The sequence below is a fragment of the Pseudopodoces humilis genome, chromosome 5 (genome assembly GCF_049639895.1).
Source record: "Pseudopodoces humilis isolate 2021_Gansu_Grassland_sample_001 chromosome 5, ASM4963989v1, whole genome shotgun sequence".
In the NCBI taxonomy this organism is placed as follows: domain Eukaryota; kingdom Metazoa; phylum Chordata; class Aves; order Passeriformes; family Paridae; genus Pseudopodoces; species Pseudopodoces humilis.
In genome coordinates, this window is record NC_142204.1 from 12707447 (window position 1) to 12729248 (window position 21802).

The 21802-nt window shown below is 45.0% G+C and overlaps 1 protein-coding gene across 1 annotated transcript; it reads left to right on the top strand.

Annotated features, from left to right (window-relative positions):
- The first annotated feature begins 1022 nt into the window (after positions 1-1022).
- Positions 1023-20685, top strand: CD9 (CD9 molecule). Its single transcript, XM_005532686.3, has 8 exons — positions 1023-1168; positions 11728-11827; positions 14169-14266; positions 15446-15520; positions 16488-16580; positions 17161-17250; positions 19509-19592; positions 20331-20685. Exons 1-8 carry the CDS (start codon positions 1103-1105, stop codon positions 20394-20396), a joined length of 672 nt encoding a protein of 223 aa, XP_005532743.1. The 5' UTR covers positions 1023-1102; the 3' UTR covers positions 20397-20685.
- The last annotated feature ends 1117 nt before the right edge of the window (positions 20686-21802 follow it).

Genomic DNA, 21802 nt, shown 5'->3' on the forward strand with positions numbered 1-21802 from the left:
GGCACGTGCACAACCAGTTACCATGGATCAGCTGGTGGGCTGAAACTTATCCCACCTTATTTTCCTGAAGTGGATATTTGTAACTTCGTACAGACATATTTGAAAGATTAAAGGAGTTAAACTATGCTGTAAGTTTATCTTGTATGGGAAAACACCTATTCAAGCTAGACTGATGCATTTATTTTAAACTAAACATCCAGCAGAGGCCACAAAGGTGATGAAGAGTCTGGAGCATCTCTGTGGGAGCTGGGCCTGATTAGAGAAGTCAGAAAGGGGATCTCGAAAATCCACATAAATATCTCAAAGCAGGTGTCAAGAGGATGGTGCCAGACTGTCTTCTGTGGTGCCCAGCAACAAGACAGGGAGCAATGGCCATAAACTAAAATAAAAAGTTTCACCACAACACAAGGAAGAATTTCTTTACGCTAAGGATGGCAGAGCACTGGAACAGGCTATCCAGGGAGGGTGTGTGGATTCTCCCTCTCTGGAGACATTCCAAATCCACCTGGAAACATTCCAAACCCACCAAGAGACATTCCTGTGTCACCTGCTCTTGGTGACCCTGCCTCGGCAGGGGGGTTGGAATGGATGATCTCCAGAGGCCCCTTCCAATCCTAAGGATGCAGTGATCTATGCAAGAGCAGGTCGGGTTGGGCTGGGGGGGTCGATTAGATATTAGGACTAAGTTTTCCACCCAGAGGGTGGTGGGGCACTGAACAGGCTCCCCAGGGAAGTGGCCACAACCCCAATCCTGCCAGAACCCCAGGAGCATTTGGACAACGCTCCAGGCACAGGGTGGGATTGCTGAGGCTGCGCCGTGCAGGGCCGGCAGCGGGTCTCTGACGTTCCCCGTGCTTCCCCTCCATGCCGGAGCATTCCGAGCCCCCGGGCTGGCCGTGCACTGCCCCATGCGGCGCTGCCGGACCGCCAGGAGCCGGCCGGGCCTTGGGGCGGGGCGGGGAGGCCGCAGGTGCGGGGCGCGGCCGGGGGCGGCCCCGGGGGCGGGCTGGGGAGTCCCCGAGACGCCCGGGCCGGGCCGGGCCGCATTTAAGGAACGGCGTCGGAGCGCAGCAGCCTCGTCACTGTGCCAGCAGCCGCCACCATGCCCGTTAAAGGAGGTACCAAGTGCATCAAGTACCTGCTCTTCGGCTTCAACTTCATCTTCTGGGTGAGGTGCCCGGGCTGTGCCCTGCGGGACGGGCAGGGAGGGGAGGGGAGGGGAGGGAAAAGCGCTGGGAGCCGCGTTTTGGTTTTTTTTTCTGGTGCGTGTTTTTTGTTGTTTGCCTCATTTGCTGCCCAGCCCTCCCCTAGAAGGAGCGGGATGGGTGCCTGGGTGCTCACCGCTTTATTTTTCACATTTTTCGGGTTTTATCGTAAGGCGGGTCGAGTGTGCCGCCAGGCGGGGGGGGGGTGTTGGGTTTGTGGCTAGCCTCCCGCCCCCCCCCCCCCCGCCTCCGCGCTTGACATCCCCCAGCACTACATACAATCCTCGCCCTAAAACTCCGTGTGCAGGTCGGGCTCCCTGGTGGCTTTCCCAGGGCTGTGCCCGGGCTGAGCCGGTTCCTCGCAAGTTGTAGCCTGTGGTTGTCGGGTGTGTGAACCCCTCGTGTTTGGTGGGAGCTGTGGCTTCCCTTCGAGTTTAATCTCTCGGAGCAGACCAGCACGCGTTGAATTCGCGTCTCCGGTGTGGTTCCTCGCCCCACTACGCCTTGTTGGCCAGGCAGCGTGAGGAAACACGGCTTAGTCGAGAGGTTGGGGCTGTTCTCAAGCGCTTGGGGTGTGGGCACCTGGATTTAGTGCTGGCTCCTGTATGGAAAAGTACCGTGGGAGCTGCTTATGTGCCTGATGGATAGGTGCAAAGCTGAGTTTTCTCTGGGCTGTTTGCCACTGTAGAGAAGGCTCTGAGGGGGAGGAATGAAGTTGGAGCTGCGGGAAGAAGCCGCGTCTGGAGTGAGTCGCAGCACTGCCCGTGGGACGGGTGGAAGTTGCAGTGTTAATGGGTAAAGTGCTCGGGATGTCTCCATGTCGCAATGGGTTACGGCAGAGTTGAGAAAACAGAGCTGGGCCGCAGGTGAGGAAAGTTGTGCAGAACTCCACCTAGTGAAGTGGCACGTGTTGCCACCCGGGACTCGCCGGGAGAGTGAGCAGGGCTGTCGCATTTGCAGGGTTAGAGCTGATCAGAAGGAAAAGACTAATAAAGCTCTGCCTGAAACTTATGGTCAGTGAATTTTTTTAAACCTCGTGTTAAAAGAGACTGAAGTATTCGTGGTTTGCCTTGTGCCTGTTTTGTTTGTTTCCAAGTTGCAGACTTTCTGCGGAGTATTTTATGGGACAAAAATTCTTGCTGTTGCAAAGAAGCTCTTAACCTGAGCGTCACCACCTGGTTGTCTGGGGCCCAAGGCTGAAAACAGGGAGAGGGGTTTTGTTTAGGTTGGGCTGCACATATCGCATGGGAGTGTCATGGTGATAACCACTGAGGCTTTACTCATACCTTTGGGTCCTTGTGGATACAGGACTGTACTGGTGACAGGGTGGATGGAAGAAGAGTGGTGCTGCTGCCCAGAGGAGCTGAGACATCATGGCTTTACAAGTTGCCTTCCTGAGTCTGGCAGTATGCAAATAGGATGTGGGAAAGAGAAGAGGAAGAAAAATGAATTAAAGGGAGCTAAATGCATCTTGGAGATCCCAGTTAAGTGTCTGAAGGTCCCATGAGGCAGTGAAATGCAGGCAGCTTGGGTCAGTGAGAGATAAGTGTGTGTTTGACCAGCTGCAGTGGTCCTTGGCTGCTGGGGATCACCACATGTTGTTGTGTCCCGCTGAAAATAGTTGGAGGTGAGTTTAGGGGGTATGGTGTTAGCAAACCTTGTGTCCTCTGTGGAGAAATAAAGCAGCTGTATCTTGGGTTATTCTGCACTGAACAGCATGAAAAGAAAGGTGTTCTGGGGCTGCCAGCATTAAAAGGCAAGAACCACTCTAAATAAGAAAAAAGGATTTAATGTTTCTTATAGCTTTTAAGATGTGAAAAGTCTTATAGCTGTGAAGATGTGAAGTAATGGAAATATGTTGACAAAACCTGTTGTGCCCAAGTGCACTTCTGTACCTCCATTTTTTGAAGTACATTGCCTCCTCTAACGATAGGTGAGGAATTTAAATGGTCTGTGACAAACCTGCAGATGGCTGTGAATGCCGCGTTAGGTGGGATGTATTTGCTTCCATCAGTCTTGAACAAGGTATAAGGAAGCAGAAGGGCTCCAACAGCTTGGTAAGGGAAGTTACTGAAATAGAAAGGGAAACTCTCAAAGTTGAAGCTGTATCCAAAGGAAGGAAACAAAGGTTCATAAAGGCTGGTGAGCCAAATAAAATACACAATAACATTAGCCAAAGGAAAGCTTTAGGCGTAATTTGCAAAAAGCATACCCCTCTTCAGACACCTGAAGAAAAGGGAGTTTCTCAGAGAGTCCTTCCAGGCAGTAATAGCTTCAGGTATAAAAGTTTTGGGAGCAATGTTTGGCAGGACTTTATTTTAATGGGGAAGATTTTAACAAAGTTCTGTGCCATAACCTGTCTTTGACTCTGAATCCTGCTCAGGTTTGGACTGACCTCTTGATGCAAAGGAGGTGAAACAGGAGCAGCAGTAAATGTTTGATTAACAATTCTCCAAAGTCACACAACACTTCAGAACTCAGAGTTGTGATTAGGTAACGCCCTCTGCTCACTATCCCTTTTGATGCTGGAGGGCTGGAATGCAGTGAATTGGGAGGCTGGGTTTTTGCTTTATGGTAGTCTGAGATACCCAGAGAGTAGCACATATGGAGTATCTGGAAAAAGCCAAGGAGAAGATTCTTAAAAGCTTGTGTACATGTGGAGATGGGACTAGCTACTGCAAGGGGAAGTCAGACTTTATGAAGCTGCTGCCTTGGAGCCTTTAAAAGCCTGAATGTTGAAGAGGGCAAGGACTGGTTAGTGTTGGTTCACTTGTTCAATGTCTCTGGGAATCCTCAGTCTTGTGAAAACCAGACAGTCCTGGAGTATGATCCTGGCAAACATGAGATGGCTGTTGAAGTGGAGGCAGGGCTGTGGGGAAGTGCAGCTCTCCTGTTGTAGAGAGAAGCAGTGGTGCTGGCACAAATGCTGTGCTGATCAGCATAGCCTCGCATCATCTGGAGGAGCACAGGAGGTACCGCTGGGGAGCTGGCTGGCACCCATTTTCCAGGGTGATGAAGGTGATGGCTGCATGCTGACACAGCAGCTGAGGGTCACAGGCTGGCATTGAGTAATTCCCGTGGGAGGCACCAGCAGGAAGCTACCTGGAGATGGGAACTAAATGGTTCAGGGGCAGTTGCTGCCATGGAGCACTGAAGCCTTGGGAGAAAAGGATCTATGATCCTTTACAAACACCAGATGGATGCTCAGTGTCAACAGAGCAAAACCAGCTTCAGAAATGAAGGACTTGGAGAAGATGGCATGTAAAGTTCCCTAAATCCATGGCATGCTGGTGCCCCGCAGTGCTGCAGGCTGTTCTGGTCATCTGCCTGCCTTGAGAGGATCATAGTGGAACTTGGTAATGTTTGGGAAAGAAAGAGGAGGATTTCTGCCATCAGCAACTGTAAGTTGGGATTTTTCAGCATGGAAATGTGCTTGAGATCCTTAGGATTGTGATTGTCCAGGCAGTAGGTGGGGCCTGACTGTATTGAAAGAGGCAATGAGCAAGCACTGTGGGATATTAAGCCAGGAAAGAGGACATTTTCAGAAGAAAAGTGTCACTGTGGGACAGCGGTGGTGCTTTATCCTCACCTGATGTTGACAAATAGGTTGGTCAAGGGATACATGGATAGGTTGGAAAATGCCTTTAAGGTCATCTAGTCCAACCTGTTAACATGGAGTTCAGCAGCCTTCGTTAATTTTTCTTCTCTCAGGGTGCTGTCTGTGTCTTGGCACAGTCTTTAAGTGTGTGATATGTAGACCAGAGGTTGGTCCTGGGAAATGCTACTGTCTGTCCTGTTCTCTTAAACCTTCCTGAGGATCTTGTGCTTGACTGATCTGATGCCCTTCCTCCAGCTGGGAAGGCTGGGCACTAGCATGGTGTTCTCTGAAACTTTTGGGACTTCAGAGTTTGGCTTAAAATGTGCTTGTTGTCTAAATGGAAGGAAGGGGACATGTTTGAATGTTTGCACCAAGTCAGGTTAAGAATGGATCAGTAAGTTCAGGAGTTGAATCCCCTCTCTGAGCTGTAGGAATTAGGGATGGCTGTGTTCCCTCTTGGGATGGAATGTTGCAGCAGGCATCATACTCTTTGCTGCTGTTGTGCTGCCCTTGCCAGGGCTGGTCTCCCACCTGGGTTTGCAAACAGTTCTGCTGTCTTGGTGTGGCCAGTGCTGGCCCTGGCATCCCTGACAGTCTGCTCTCCAATAATAGAAGTTTGGGGGCTGATTTGGAGTGTGGAGAGGAGGTGTCAAGCCTAATACAGAACTAAAAATTATTTTTTATCTCACCATGCTGGCTTGAGTTTAGTAAAAGGTCAATTAAAACAACACATTTTGTCGTAAACCTGAGCAGTGGAGTGGTCTTATCAAAGCTGGCTTGGACCAGTCTCATTGTGAGCAATGCTGGATTGCCTTGAGTTGTGTAATGAGTGGCTGCCTTTAGCTGTGCCCCCTTAACTCCCAGGGTTTGCTCAGACTTGTTGGTCCTGGTGATGAAGTATTTTTCTAGGAAAACTGCAGGCTCTTGAGCAGCTTGGATTGTGCCAGGCAAGTGCCTGCATGTTCTCCCACTGGCTTCCTGCTGCTGAACAGAAGCAAGGCCTTGCATTGTTAATTTTCAATGCTGGGTTTTCCCCTTGTGGATTTTGTGGAATACAAAGACATCTGCTGTGAGTTTTTATGGTTTAATGTATTTTAGACAAGCAAATGCTGTAGCACAGAGACAGAGTTCATGTTGAAGCTTTGGACAGTTGTCTTCTTGCTCCTTTACACTATTGGGCAGCTCTCTTGTCCTGACTTCCCACTCTCCAGAGTGCTGTGTGTTTTATGAATAAATTTATGAATTTGTGTGTGGTAGTGCCCGCTAAAGATGAGCAGAATTAGGCCTGGAGAGCTCTTTTCCTTCTGTAGCTTGAAGATACCTGTGATGTTGCTCTGAGCCATAATCTCAGCTGCTTTTCTGCACCAAGAACAGCAATTCAGAAGGTCTTTCCTCCTCTGGTGGAGCAGAGGACTTGCAGAATGGGCAGGGAAATATGCATGTGTCTGTTAGTATGTATATATGCAGGCACATATGAAAAACCCAGAAATTGCTTTTGCTTTCTGTAATGAACTGATGCAGTTGCTGGCTACAGTGTGTGACTAGCACTGCTTGGGTTCAGTTCAGTGTATTTTGACTCCAGTAAGTTCTGTGAAGTCAAGAATGGAGTTTGGAGTTTGCTGCTGTAAGAAACCTGATGTGAAGCTACTTAGAGTTCCAGCAGTCCTAGCTCCTATTTGCAATTCTAATTGTGAATACAGTAGACTGTATTCTGAATAGGAACTTGTATGAAATGGGCACTAGTCTTGGCAGTGATTCAGGAATTTTGTAATGCTGCTCCTACTGTACTGGAGCACCATTTTATTGCAGAAAGTCCTGTGACGTTAACATAGGCCACAACGTTCTCAAAACTAGCTAAGCAGAAAGAAAATACTCCCTTCCCAATCCACTTTTTTCCAAGCTAGTTTGAAAATAGCTGCAGTTTCTTGTATAACTGCAAGCCTGCATGGCACAAGTGTTAGGCGAGTTTTTTCAAAACTCTGAAAACCTGTGATGTTGTGGATAACACTAATTCTGCAATTGAGGGTTTAGAGTGATGTTGAGCCTCACCTGTACTTACTGTTTATGGGGTTTTATTTATGAGGTACCAGTCAGTAACAGGACAGAAACATCTCATTACTACTTATAATGTTCTCAATTTTTTTGCATGTGCTTTGCAATGGTCTAGATCTGGTCCTGGCTTTTAGTTCAGTCTCTAACAGTAAGAAGTAAATTCTTATGCAGTCAGAATTTTAGTTAAAAGTTCAAGTGTTTCTGAAGTGAAGATGGTGACTTTTTTGATGTCACATCCTGGCATAAGCCTTTATATGTAACACTTGTGTAGAGCATGACATCTTCTTGCTTCAAGACAAGAGTGTTCTATTAGATGCCATACTTGCCTGACAACACTGAAAGTAGTATTTATTTTTGACTGACTTCTTTATTTTCTCATCATGACTTCCTTCTGCGGGAGGTAATGCCATGAACTTGACTTCTAGAAGTTGTATGTAAACTTGGCCTGAACGTGTCAAAATGGCAAAACCCACTTCTATTGTTTTGTGCAGAGGATTTTTTTGCAGGCTTTGAGCCACTTCTCAGGCTTTCTTGAAGTGTCTGATTTCTGCTCTATCCCCACCTCCACCCTGGGGAAGTGGAGGAAGGGCTGAAGGAGGGCGTCCCCCTTCCTAAAGCTTTGTCTGCCAGGACAGACAAAGGACTGTCTAAGGACATGGTAAGTCCTTGAGCTCCTTGCAAGGTGCTTCTGCCTATGGAAAGATAAGATGCTCTAAGGTGTCTGTGGCAAGTGGGGTGCTTGTCCCTTATCAAGGTGACAAGGTCAGAAGAGACTGAACAAAATGGTCTTTGCAAAATAGTGGTTAAATCCAAAAAAAGCTTTCCAGCTTTCCAAAATAGTGTCACACATTGTGCTGCTATGGGATGTGTTAAGAGAATTGATGGTTTGGGTTTTGGTTTTTGTTTAAACCTTGAGATTTTTACACATGTTTATGGCATTGTCATTAAATCTAATGGTTTCCTGTGTAAGCATTCTGCTGGGAGACCGAATCTGTGAAACCTCGCGTGTCAGAGTGGGGCAGAAATGCTGTGGGAATTGCTTGGTAAGGCTCAGTGCTGAGGCACACTCCGAGCTCCTGTTCAAGTTAGCCAGGGATGGTGAGGGGAAGAAGGGAGTGTTATGTGTGGCGGCTGCCTCCAGGATACACAGCTTTTCTCATCTCAAGTGTATCCTGACTGGTTCAGGTCTTTTCTCAGTTATCTCTGCTCACATGGAAGTCTGGGACGTACCCTTAGATGTACCCAGAGGCAAAGCCAGGGAGACACAACAGAGCTGTGGGAAGGGGTGACTTTGGAGATTCGATGGGTGAGAGGAGGGAAGCTCTGCACAGGAGGCTTCACTAGGAAAGGTGCAGGCCTATGTAAGAAAGGAAGACAGGCCAAAAAAAGCTGTTTTTCTTGTTGCAACAGGCAGAAAACTGCACGCAGGAGTGAACTTTAGGTGCAAACAGGGGGTATTTGCATGTAATAAAAAAAAATAGCCTGAGAAGCCTCCACAGGGCTAGGAGAGGAGTGGCCAGGTAGTTTTATCTGTGTTGCAGCCCTAAAACCGCCAAGCAGAGCAGGAATGAGCTGAGAGTAGTGGTTAGGGAAAACAAGGAAGCCTGGTTAGCTGGAGCAGGGAAGTCAGTAGTGTAGTAGTGCCAGGACATGCTGTTAGTGGAAAATCACTGCCACAAACTTTTCCAAAACAGCAAGTGAGCAGTATCGCTTTAACTTCGCGTTTTGATCAGATAGAGAAAAAAACCACCCCAACCCTGTCTTCTGAGCTCTTTTTGCTGTACTTGTCACTATAGAAACATACTACTTACCTGTCTGATAAGCACACAAACGCATTCTTTTTTTGTGTGTGAAACCAGACAAAATGGATTATGTTCAGGAGTAGTGTTGTTCTTTCCCTGCTAAATTTCTTTTTCAACACAGGATAGAGCTACTTAGAAACACACAGTATTGCTCAACTCCTGTGACAAAAAAGGTTTGTTAGATGGGGAATCCCCTTGGATTACCAAACAAAAAAACCCAACAATTAGGTTATCTGGGGATCTGCTTCCGAAGCCAAGGTTGGGGGCCTTGCACCCCTTTCCCAGGAAGGAAAAACACAGCTCTTAAACCATCCGAGCATGGCTGCCCATCCTGCTGGCATAGCATGGGTGAGCAGGGAGGTGACAGTGCTTCAGCCTCTAGTGTGCCACACTGGCCAGGGTGCTGCCAAGTACCCATGGAGCTGTGGCTTTCTCTTCCTCAGAGGCTGGTGTTGCTGTGTCCTCATTTCTCCCTTGTTTTGATGGAAACTTGAAGCTTCAAGTTTCTTGCCTTCTGCTTTAAAACTGCCTTTTTTTAGTTCAGTGGTCACTGTGGGTAGGAAGAGCACAAACTGAGAACATAAGTCTGCTTTCCTTAAGAAACTGAGACAAAAAGTCTCTTATTCTTGTATGAAGGAGCTGCATTTTATTTCTAATCCACCATGCAGAGAATTATCACTTTAATTCTGCCACTTTTTTTAGTGCTGTGCATCAGTTCACTGGCATGAGGCGTTATCACTGTTCTGTGATCCTGTAAGTCTCTTGTCTCCCTGGCGTCTTAACCTTTCCCATAGAGTGACTGCTTTTCTGAGGAGAAAACATGCCATGTAGCTCTGCATGGTGGTGGGGAATGGTTAACTTTGTGTTTCGAGAGGAGCTATATTAGGTACATCATCTCTGCCTAATGTGAACAGACCAGTTTGTTTCTGGAGGGCATTAACTGAGCCTTCTCCTTTGCTTGGAATTTTAAGATTCTGTGTGGTGACAGTATGGCTTAAGAGTTTCTTTAGTTTTACAGTCCTTTTCTGTGCCCTGCTCCATTTGCAGAGCTCTCGAACACTGGAGCTTGTCAAGCTGTAAATAAGGTTGGTAGATGAGAAGAGCTGGGTGTTCAGACTTGTGGCTTCACAATTTGTGAGTTCTTGGCAAAACCAGCAGAGGCTGTAGGCTTCTTCTACTGATGGGGATCTGGATCAGCTCTAAAAGCTGAAGATTATTGGATGACCCAGGAAAGGGTGTCTCAAGCAGAGTGTTATTAAATGCTGGGTGACTTAACAGTGGTCTCAAAGCAGAGTTCTTTCCATCACTAAGCTTTTCTGATGTTTGAACTGAGGCACTGGGGTGAGATCTTTGAGGCAACAAAGGCTTTAAGTGATGCTGCAGCCAGGAGAGCAGGTAGAGCAGCAGTGCTTCTCTCTGTCAGCTCCCCTTTGCACCTCTCGCTCCCCTCAGGGTGCAGCTGTGGCACAAGAAGTTGAACTGATGATGCTGTTGTGACATTCCATGCTGTACCAAGGTGCTCCAGCATAACTTAATCACCTTGTCAGGGTAGCCCTAGCAAGGCAAGCAGGAGGTGTGTGCAGGTGTGCCTTAGGAGTAAGCACCAGAAATGCCAACAAAGGCCTTTTGCTTAGGTCTGGAAAGTTGCAGGTGGGTTTGGCTCCCGGGGCTGTGTCACTTGATCTATTTCCCCAGCCTACAACCCTGCAGCTCCTTCTGGAGGCAGGCCTGGCCCTTGAGTTCCTGCTTTACAAGAAAAGCTGGTTTAGGAAAGCTGGGGCTGTCTGTGAGCAGGAGCTCCTCCATGGCAGGGAGAAGGGGCTCTCAGGCTCCCACCTTTCAGGTGGGCTGATGTGGGAGGGGTGCATCCTTGGGTGCTTTCCAGGGGAATGCTACCCATATTACCACTGAAAATTGCCATTCTTAAACACTTCCTAGTTTCTTATAGGCAGATTAGGAATGTTGTTTTCTTCTACAGTGACCTTATCAGAGATCAGGCTTTTTGGGATTTTATTTTTCTTTTCATGTGTCCTTTGCCTGACCAAAACACCAGACTTTATAAACTTATCGCTCATTCTTAAGTTTAAATTTTTAATGTCTGCTGCAGTGTTTGGGATTTGTCCTCATCTCACTTTTGTAGAGCTATTTTTAATAGCTAAATGCTCTTCAAAGGAAGAGCTGAGACACACCAGCTTTCTACTTTCTCCTGGTTTCTTCATTTCTCTTACATACAAGAAAAGCCCTTTTCTTTTTTTTCTTTTTAAAGGAGGATTCAGTCTGTTCAAAGCTATTTCTGTTTTTATTTGCCTTACCAGAGTGCAATTCCCTCTTTTCTTGCAACAATTCCTATTGTTTTTGCCAGGTGTTCCATCCAGAGGCTAATTTATACACAAAGTGACTTGCTGCAAACACTGGCACCAATGTTAAGAGGAACCTGGAGGCACACGGGCAGAGATGATAATGAAATAAAACTAAATATTACCTAAAATTCAATTGTATGGCTCCAGATGAGCAATATTGTGACTTTGGCAGCTGGTACTTTCTTATTCCTGTCAGTGTGGTCACTTAATGGGTTGGTTTTATCTTCTTGTGCAAGAAGAGCACTCTTCCTGAACTCCCTTCCATGGTGCACTGAACTCTCACTGTTCAGTGCACTAAAACTTCCAGCTGGCCTTAAAAGGCACTTTTCCTTGCAATACACTTGATCTTAAGTGTGCAGCTTTAACGTCACTAAGCCATGCAATGTCTGCAGCTACCCAGAATAAAACAATGTGTGGAAGGATGAGTGGAAATACTGACACCTGGCTAAACCTTGGATATTTTCAGGAAGGAACAAGAATGGCTTTGTTCTCCTGTGGCATTGGAGTTTATATTATGTAAATGCAGCTGTCAACAAGGTGCCTCATGTCTGGAACTTGGTTTGTGTGTTGGTATCCCCATCTTTTTATGCTTGTCCTTTGTCACCACCTTTTTAAATAACAGCTGTATCCTGTGTTTGCTTCTGATTTTGTTACTAATGCAAGGCTGGGATTAGTTGGTATTATCTAACAAGTCTTCCTTGTTCTTATAGCTTGCAGGGACAGCAGTGCTTGCAATTGGACTATGGCTTCACTTTGATTCACAGACCAAAAGTGTCTTTGAACTGGAATCTGACACAAAGTTTTACACAGGTGAGTTGGGGGATCACTCAGGAGATGGGTCACACTTCTGTGCCCTGATTTCCAGGCTGCTGAGAAACCTTGGCCTTCCTTAAAGGGTAAAAAGGCAAAACAGCCCTAAAGAGCCCAAGAGTAGCTTTCCCTGGCTGGTGCTGGGGGCAGCTTTGCTTGTGAGCACTTCTGCACACAGCAGTGCTGTTTTGTGAGTGGTTTCTTGGCTCTTCATCCTTTTTCCCACAGTGTCAGTAAACATTTTGTATTCCCAGAGGGTCCTGGAAGACACAGAGGATGTTTCTTCCTGATGCTCATGACCATATGCGTCAGCAAAGTTTCACATTAAGCTAATTAAGTAATTAATGATTTTTCTCCAGAGTGACCAACTTGAGCTACCCAAAACACAGCTGTTGCCCCTTCTCTGCTATCAGGAAATGCTGAGGGAATTGGGATTGGTCAGCCTGGGGACCGGCAGGCTTTGGGGTGACCTCATTGTGGCCTTGCAGTATCTGAAGGGAGCCCACAGAAAAGGAGAGAGACTCTTGACAAGAGCCTGGAGTGACAGGACAAGAGGCAGTGGCTTCACACTGACAGAGAGTATGTTTAGATTGAATATCAGGAAGGAGTTCTTCCATGTGAGGGTGGGGAGGCCCTGGCACAGGTTGCCCAGAGAAGCTGTGGCTGCCCCATCCTTGGCAGTGTTCCAGGTCAGGTTGGATGGGGCTCTGAGCAGCCTGGGATATAGTGGAAGGTGTCCATGCCTACAACAGGGGTTTGGAATCGGGCAGTCTTTAAAGGATGGCTTCATCTTTCTCTTGCCAAAAAACTGGCTCCTGTCCTTGCCTACTCACCTGTGACAACTCCCAGACTGGTGTCTGAAGGGTCACTTGTAAGGAAGTGCAACTTGTGTTGGAGCCTCTTAGTCCAAGGGGACCTGTGCCTACAGGGAATACTGTTAGGAATGGTGTGGAGGCTGTAGTTGGGAATATTTGAGGTGCTTGTGGGACTTCATGAAGAAGCTGCAGGCATGCAGACAGGTTATCTGTGAGAAAATTTGTGGTTTGCCCTTTATATGATGGCATCAGCAAACTGGGTGGTTCTCAGAGCTGCCAGGAAGATTCCCAGATGCTTTTAAGTGGACCTCAGAAAAAGAACAGAAATTTAATCTTTACTGTTGAGCTGAATATTTAACAAGTCTAATTTTGGGTAGTCTAAAACAACTCTTTCACCTCCTAAAACGTAAATTTTTTATGGTGTGATTTTTAAGCTACTGACTGGATGCAGCCAGTGAAACCTGCTTGAAATCTCTGTAGGTTAAACTGATTTTTAAGAAATCTCAATAGGAATTTCTGGTTTAACATAATTTTCTGGAAGTAGTTACTGACTGCAGTAAGTTACAAAACAAGTTACCTCAAAGGCTTTCTGTACAACTCAAACTAAGAGGTACTGAGGGACTCATTTTATTCTACTTTTTCAAAATGGAAGTTTTTTTAGCTGAGGTTAAAATGTCAGGCTTAAACCCCTTACAAATGCTGTATCAAATAGATGTTTATTTTGGCAGCTAATCTTACTGGTTTGCATCTAGAATATATAATTTGCAAATGCTTACATCTGGTTTCCTTTAATTAGTATTGATTGGATCTCTGAACTCTATTTTTTTCCCTATGGTAGAGATGTCCGGCTTGCTCCATGTGCTATGTGCTGATTCTTTGATGTTTCACCACCCCTGTAATAGTCTTTGCCATCCTTTGGGAGCTTTCTTGCTCAGCACATCTTGCTGCTGTCTCCAGCTCACAGCTATGATGATTAGGCTGGTTGTTCCCAAGTTTAGGAGGCAGAGGATTTGACATGAATAGAGCCTTTTACTTCAAATATTTGCTCTTCCTGCTTCAACATACTCACTACCTAATTTCTGGGCAGAGTAGTTTACAAGCTCTGACACTGTTTATAATTTGAAGAAGTATCTGCTTCAAGACTTTGCAGCTGTTGATAAATCACTATTCCAGTTGTCTCTGTCTTCACCTGAGAAGTTGATAACTCTTGGCTCTGAGCCTGTTCTGAAAAGTGTCTTACAGCTTGTCTTAGATGGCTTTATCTTGTCCATTTTCTAAAACTTGTGAAACTGCAGTAGGCGTATACATTGTGTCATATTGAAAGTTTTATTTATCAATTTTTCAAATGTGCTTGCTTTGAAAATTAAGAGCAACACCCCCCCATTATTTTTTTTTCACTTGAAACACCTTAGTAAAGAAACATAAGCCTTGGCAAAAGCTACCAATGCTATTTGTGGAGCAATTAATTTCATATCTTGCTGCTGAGGTCTCACTGACCTGCACACCTTTGTTTTCCTCCTCCCTAGGTGTTTACATCCTTATTGGAGCTGGTGCCCTTATGATGTTGGTTGGTTTCTTGGGATGCTGTGGCGCATCACAGGAATCTCAGTGTATGCTTGGCCTGGTAAGTGCTCAGGGTAATGCTTAAATTTTTGAGCAGCATGATGAGAAAGGAGAAGAAAGTATTACTGTGTAATTCAAGGGCAACAGATTGCAGACCCCAGAACAATTAGTGTTTAAACTCATGGTCACCTACATAATACTAAAATGTTAAATATAGTTTTTATTTCTGGTCTGAAATTCAAATGATCCTCCTGCATTTGAACAGAGGATGACATGAAGAGGCTGTATATGTCTGACATACACTGAAGTGTCAAGACTGGGAGTATTGTAAACACAGAACTAAAATATTGATAAGAGCAGTGCTCTCATTGCTAGGCAGTTCATCCTGGACTCTGAAGGTTGTGCAAGCTTTAATCTCTGAGACCAGAACTGTGGTGTTTGATGCATGAAACAAGGCTCTACTGTTCATAATCACAGGATGAGCTCCTCTAGTTGACAACTGCTCTGCAAGCCAATTACTGGAGAGCAACTTCATTGTTTTCAGACTGGAGGGGCCAGTAGAGCTTACTGGGTTTGTGCACACTTGCAGAACTACTCATCCAAATAACCAGAAGACTTATTTAATAAAAGACAACTACTATAGCCACTGAAAGAACAATTTACCTTCCGTGTCACAGAGGAACCTAAATTCAAGTATTTCTTGCAAAATTATGCCTCTAGCCCTTTATAATTCTGAGTATCTCTTTAAAGTGCTTCTAAATAGTAGTGGTGTTTTGGATCTGGTAGTCCATGAGACAGAACACTTTTATCTGTGTTTTATGGGATATACAACAAAGTGGCCATTAGCTCTCTGGGAGTTGGTGGCAAGCTAAGAATTAAGTAATGACTCCTAAAGCAACAGGAGTGACAAACCAGAGTAAAGAATTGGTGCCAGCTGTTGTGATGTGTCTGAATTACTTGAACAACTTCAAAGTCGAAGTTAACAGATGATTTGCTTTAATTAACACTGATCAAAAAGCAGGACTGGTGCTTTGGGGAGCACTGCCAGACTTTCTGACGCTCCTGGGAAGAAGTGCTGACCAAGTGTCCTTTTTCCTGGTGTTACCAATGTCTCAGACCTCCAGCAGCAAGCTGCTTGAGTGACAGCTCCAACAAGCCTGGACAAACTTGCAGTGTACATGTGAGATGCTGGTTTGTGGTGCTCTGGCCTTCATGAATAACGTGGTCTTTTCTTTTGTAGTTCTTCTTCTTCCTTTTTGTGATTTTTGCCCTTGAAATTGCTGCTGGGATCTGGGGATTTTCAAATAAAGAAAAGGTAGGTTGCTCTTAACAGTTGGGAGTGGTGGGATGCTGGAACAGGTTTGGCAGAGGAGCTGTGACTGCCCCATCCCTGGCAGTGTCCAAGGCCAGATTGGATGGGGCTCTGAACAGCCTGGTGTAGTGGAAGGTGTCCTTGCCTGGGGCAGGACTTAGGTGATCCTGAAAGTGCCCTTCTGACATCAAACACTCCATGATTCTATGGGTCTGCCCACAGTCAGCAGGGCAGTACCTGAGCAGCCGCAAGCAGACAGTACTTAACCAGTACAACTCAAATCCTTGTTACCCAGGGAATTTGGAGAAGAAAAAGGATGATTCAAGCAAAACAACACAAAAATCTAACCAATATTTAGAAATGAGACTGTAGCAGGGAAGTGAGAATCCAGGAGGCTATTGCATGGTAGAGGTGCCTTCCAGACAGTACCTGGCTGAGCTGTGAGGTGAAGTAGGCAGGCTGGGAAGCTTTACTTCCAGAGAGGAGCTGGGTCAGCTGACAGCTGAGTGTTCCTGCACCTGAAGCATGACTGCTATGGACTGTCCTTCCAAAGCAGTCAAGATTGTCTTGTTTCAAAATCAGATGCTTGGTGACCAGGGTTGCTTTTCTGCTCATATTGTATTATACAGTGGGGAAGTATAGAAAATTCTGGGGTACAGTAAAATAGGATTTATTTTTGGGCAGCCAGTGGGCAAAGACTTGGTTCTCTCACTCTTCTTAGAAGTTCAGAGATTTGGAAGGGGAAACAGTCTTACCTGTTTAGGTGTGGCTATTAAAGTGAGTGTACAGTTATTTCTCACCTGAAACAGGTGAGCCGTCTGTCCATCCTCTATTTGTATATGGCAGAAGAATGGGGTATTGTAGGCTGCAGGATTTTTGATGACTGACTTGCTGGAAGCAAGTTTTTTGTAATTAATACGAGGTATGATACTAATACACCATTAATAAACAACTCTTTGCTTTTCCTTAGATCATTGATGAGTTAAAGGAGTTCTACATGGACACCTACAGAAGAAGAACTCAGACAAGCGCCAGAGACACCCTGAAAGCACTTCAGTTCACTGTAAGTATATGGTTCTGCTTAACCTGGACAGTAATGCAGCTGCTCCTTACACTGTTCTCCATGCCACCCAGTCCCCTGTACAAGTCTCTTACTAGTTAGAAGAAACCAAAGATTGCAGAGATGTTTTAGTGCAGTATAAATTAATTCAGGATGACTTTTTTGTCCATCTGAAGTGTCTAGGATGAGTTCTTGTTTTTCTAGAATTCAGCAGCAGGCTAGGAAACTCTGGATCTGTGCTGCTGAGTTACTGGCACCCTAGTATGCACACCTGGATATCTCTGAGGGGTTCAGCTTTGTGTCTGTAAAAGGAGCCTAGGCTGTCACCAAAATGATTTTGTGTACTTAGAGAGCTAGCTCTTCCTTTCAGAACCTTGTCCTTTAATTTAATAAAAGCTTGTTAAAATTAGGTTTATAGCAGTCATGTTGACAAGATTTAGTCTTTAATAAAAACTAATGTAAATTTTTTTGTTGTTTATTTGGGTGGTTTTGTTTATTTTTTTGTCTGTTTTTTTTTTGTCAGATTACTGAGCAAAAATAAGATTTATTTAATCTGGGTCTCTTTTTGTGTTTTCTGTTGTAGCTAAACTGCTGTGGCCTTACTGGAGCTGTGGAACAGCAGTACATGGATACCTGTCCAGCAAAGACACTGTCTGAGTCATTCTCTATGAAGGTAAAGTTTGACTTAATTCACCCTCAGCTCTGCCCAGTGGGGTAGAGCAAGAAACACACTTTAGGAAACCCTCCCAGTCTGTGGGAAATCCCCGTGTCACACTGGCGTGGCAGTCTGTGTCTGTGATCAGGCTGGTTGTGGAAAACAAACCTGCTGTTACCATGGAAAGAATAAGCAGGAAGTCTGACCTTGCTCAGGAAACATGCTGTCTGTGTGTCACAGACTCACTGGTGGGATGAGCAGTTGGAACATCAAAACTTTGCCTAGGAAAAAAGCCCTCACAGTTCCTTGAGAGCTGTGTTCTTCTCACTGCATCTTCCTGGTGCTTGCTGGGAGCTGTCACCTCCCTCCTGCTTAAGAAGTGGAGCTTGGAGTGGGAGCAAGTCTGAAGCTTCAGTGAGGACTGGGTAAGGGGTAGTAAGGCACTGATAGTCTGCTCAGGTGAGTTTGTGATAGCGAAGGCAATTCTCTGAATCAGATTTCCCTATTGGAATATCTCTGCAGATGTGCCTGTATGCTACAAATAACAGGAGAAAATAGCTTGTGTAGTTCTTAACCACCCCTCTTCCCCTTTTCCTTACAACCATCCTGTGCTCTTGTTTTATGCTCCAAGACAGTTTGTATGAGTCCTTCTATGGTTCCTACCATACAGGAATTCAATTAATGACTTGGGGTTTTTCACTTTGACAGTTTCACATATCTGCTCACATGAGACCCCTCAGTCTGTGTCTTTAGTCCTGTCCATGCAGTTTTAGCTGGAGTATGTGGGAGTAGCTGAGACTGCATGCAGGTTTTGTTTGTTTTTATTCTGCTGTGTGTTTTAGCTTCCTCCGTTGACTTCGTCTTGTGATTCCTATTCCCAGTTGTAGAAAAACAGGGGATAGAGACTGCAAGATCAAAGGGATGGAATGGAGTGTGCCTCTAAAAAGGAGTGCTGTGTTGGTATTCTGACTGGACTGACTTGTTCTTGCCAGCATATCCCTTTAATCCTAGATTCAGTCTGTCTTTCTAGACTGGATAAGGAACAACAGAAAAAAGTATCTTTCAGCAGCTCACTGATGTTTGCTGCTGGAATAAGCATTACAGAAGCTGGGATATAAAAGTCACTTACACGAGGCACCAAATGTAAAAATCTCTGGGTTCAGTTCTTTTCCCCAAGATTGGGATTGACAAGCAGAGAAGACGGTCTTTGCCTTCAGACTCAAGATGTTTATTTTACCTTGTCTGTATTACATTTTTACATCTGCATACTAACCTAACAAGCTACAAAGGTCTTTTAAGCATAAACTATCCAATTATCAAATGCCAACTAATTTATTTTGACTTTTAACCCAATGACCTAACACCCGTGTTCTGCACTGCATACTTCTCCATCCAATCACACAAAATTACTAAAATTCATGAAGAAGGTGAAAGAACAAGGCAGGTTAATGCCCTAAAACCTCCATCTTGTTGCATATGTACTACTATGTCTGAAAACCTTAAGGTCTAAATTTTCCACCAAGTGATATGCTTAAACTGCATACTCACAGTTTCAGTTCTAACTATATCAACTCTTAATTTTGGAAGCCTTTCCTATGGCCTCAGGGCAAACGCAGTGTTCTTTTGTGGGTCTGTGCCTGTTCAGCGCAGAAAGCATGAAATTCTGTGTCCAGGGTTCCAACAGGATGAGACTTTGACCAGCTACTAGGCTCTTAAAGATTTATACCTCTGTAAAAGTACCTTGTTCTTTTTATTGGCCAACATGTCTGTTTGGGGAAAGGATTATACTTACTTTTTTTTTCCCCCAGTTGCAAGGGTAATTCATTGTCCTGGGAACATTAAACTGGCCCTTCTGTGAATCTGCCCCTGGTGTGAATCCTAACCTAGGATATCCTGCCATTCCTATTCACTGTTGGGTTCATGAGGTGTCTGCAAAATTACAGTACCAATTGGAAATATCAAGAGTGGCTTTAAATCCCTTTTGATAAGGGATGAGCTATGCATCATCTGAAGTGCTGAAAGCCATTAGTAACAAGCCAAGCCTGATAAAACTGCATATTCAGATTAAGAGGAGAATCCTGCTGTAGTCAAGGTGCTGTTAACAGGTTGAGATACTTGAAGAGTAGATTTAAACTTCTCCAACTCCTGTGTAGGACCATCCCTGTCTCTCTTTAAGGATGTGACAGTAAAGGCTGGATCAAAGCAGCTTTTTAAAGAGAATCTTCAAATGAACCTTGTGTGTGTAAAACACTAATGAACCATCTGTTCTGTTTCAGTCCTGCCCTGATGCCATTGATTATGTCTTCAAATCCAAATTCAATGTCATTGGAGCAGTTGGCCTTGGAATTGCTGTAATGATGGTGAGTTTCAAGATTATTTAGAGGGTGCTCAGAGGATATGCAGAGCAGAAGTCTTGGAGAAAAGTGCCTGGCCCAGCAGCCCACAAGGCCATTCCACTGAAGACAAGTCCCAGCAGGATTAGGGTGTGTGCTGCAGGACTACCTGAGGCAGTGCAGAGGATGGGATGTCTCAGCCCTCCCGCTTCTGCTTTGGGTTTGGATCTGCCTCCTTGCACTTTTAGCAGTGGTGAAATCTTACCAGTGATGTGTGTATATGTAGAGTGAAGATGTGTTGGTCATGTTGCTGGCCCGCATCTTAATCCTAATATCTCTTGGGGATTCTTCTTCTCTTTCCTTTATAACAATTACAGTCTTTGCCAGAGGGCTGAAATAACAGAGCTTCTAAAAAAACTTCTGTTTGACTTCTCTGGAGAAAAGCACATTCTAGAGAAATCAAAGATTTCTCAGGAGATACAGCAGTGGTTTATAGCTGATGGTGCTGTGCAGGGCCAAAAGCTGGACTTGAAGATCCTAGTTGTTCCCTTCCAGTTTGACATAGTACTTGAAAACAGATCACAGAATGAGATGAATGGGATTCCTGGGAATGAACTTTGGGGACTGTGGGGTGGGGATAGCAGAATAAAGTGTAAAAATACAGAATAAATGTGATCTTTGGGCTGGGAAGAGAAGCTTGTTCTCATGCTTATAAAAGCACATGCTTTGCTTTCTTGATTTCTAATCTGTTTGCTTTCTTTCCAGATTGTTGGCATGATATTCAGTATGGTTCTGTGCTGTGCCATCCGCAGAGAAAGAGAGATGGTCTAAGAGCTGCAAACCCAAGATTCCTGCACTATAAAAATCCTCACCATTAACTTTCGCGTTCTGAGAGCATTTCTAAAACGTTATATATTTGTTACCTTTTTAATGCTTTATTTGGTACTGATGTAGGTTTGCTTTTTATGTTACAGGTTAAAAATATAAAGGTTTATCTGACTCAAGACAAACATTGTACATAAAATATCTGACTTTCTTGAAACTTACATAATTTGGATGTAATTTATGTTGGAGACAATTTGATATTTAATAAAGAGTAAGATGTATTGTTTGTGGGGTAGAGGAGATGTCGCTATGTTGATTAATCCCACTCTTGTTATGCAACTTCAGCTCTTTGCTATGCATCAATGTTAAGTGTTTTTGGGATAAAGCAGGAATTTACTCCTTTGCCAATGCCCCATGTTGGAACAGAATGGGAGATGCTGGCAGAGTGTGTCAGGAAGGTGTGGTCATTCCTCTTTCCTTGGTGTGTGTGAACAAAAGCAGGTCTTAAGTACATTCCTAAAATGTCACTGCTGTGACACCTTTACTGTCACCTCCCTGGAGGGTGGCAAAGGCTGGCTGTCACACAGGTGCTGTGCAGGCAGTGGTAGCTCGATGCAGCAAGGCTGGGCTCTGCCTTAGGGCCAGCTGGGCTTCCTGACATCAGCCTGACACATCTGACAGCTGCTGCCACAACTGTCTCCTGGTGCCTGGCATGGCCTTGGGCCCTTGGCAGGGCACATTCCCTAGTGTATGCTCAGGATTTTTTCACTGGCTGGCCTGGGGCTTTGTTTCCCCAAAGCCAGCGAGGTGCAGTCTCAAGGGCTTACAACATGTGTGCCAAATCTCAGGTTTCCAAGCGGAATAAATGTAAGTTGCATGAGCGGTTAAGCATCCAGCTCTGCAATTGCAGGGTTGAGGCTGTCCTGTTTCAGTTTAAATATGGGTATGGGAGAAAGCAGAGATACCAGTGTGGATTCCTTTGCCTAAAGAATTACCAAGTTATCCAGTGTTTCTACTCTAAATGGCATTTAAGTGGTTTTTTTTTGTTTCTAAAATGCTTCTGGTGGGGGTGCCTATGGACTTATCAGCAGGTTGATGTGCTGTACCTGTACCTGGTGCTCGCTTACTGTACAATCTCATCTGTGTTCTTGGAAGCTTCTGGTCTCTGTCCTCTAGGTAATACAAATGTCTGAGTGGTCCTTGGTTGTTTGCCTTTCTCCTGCATGGAGGTTGGTATTTATTACAAGAAATACCAGAGTAGGTGGGTGTCAGGCTCTGCTGATGCATGAATGTATTGTCATTTGTGTTACTGTCCCTTCTCTAAGGGAACCATGCTGCTCTCTGTAACGCGTTGCACTGTTCTGTGTTCATGGGCCTTCTTTAAGAAAAAAAAAAAGTCAAGTGGTAATCAT

Coding starts and splice junctions, on each gene's coding strand:
- CD9 (XM_005532686.3), top strand. CDS start 1,103: ATGCCCGTTAAAGGAGGTACCAAGTGCATCAAGTACCTGCTCTTCGGC. Junction 11,828..14,168: donor TGACACAAAGTTTTACACAG/GTGAGTTGGGGG, acceptor CCTCCTCCCTAG/GTGTTTACATCCTTATTGGA. Junction 14,267..15,445: donor CTCAGTGTATGCTTGGCCTG/GTAAGTGCTCAG, acceptor TTTCTTTTGTAG/TTCTTCTTCTTCCTTTTTGT.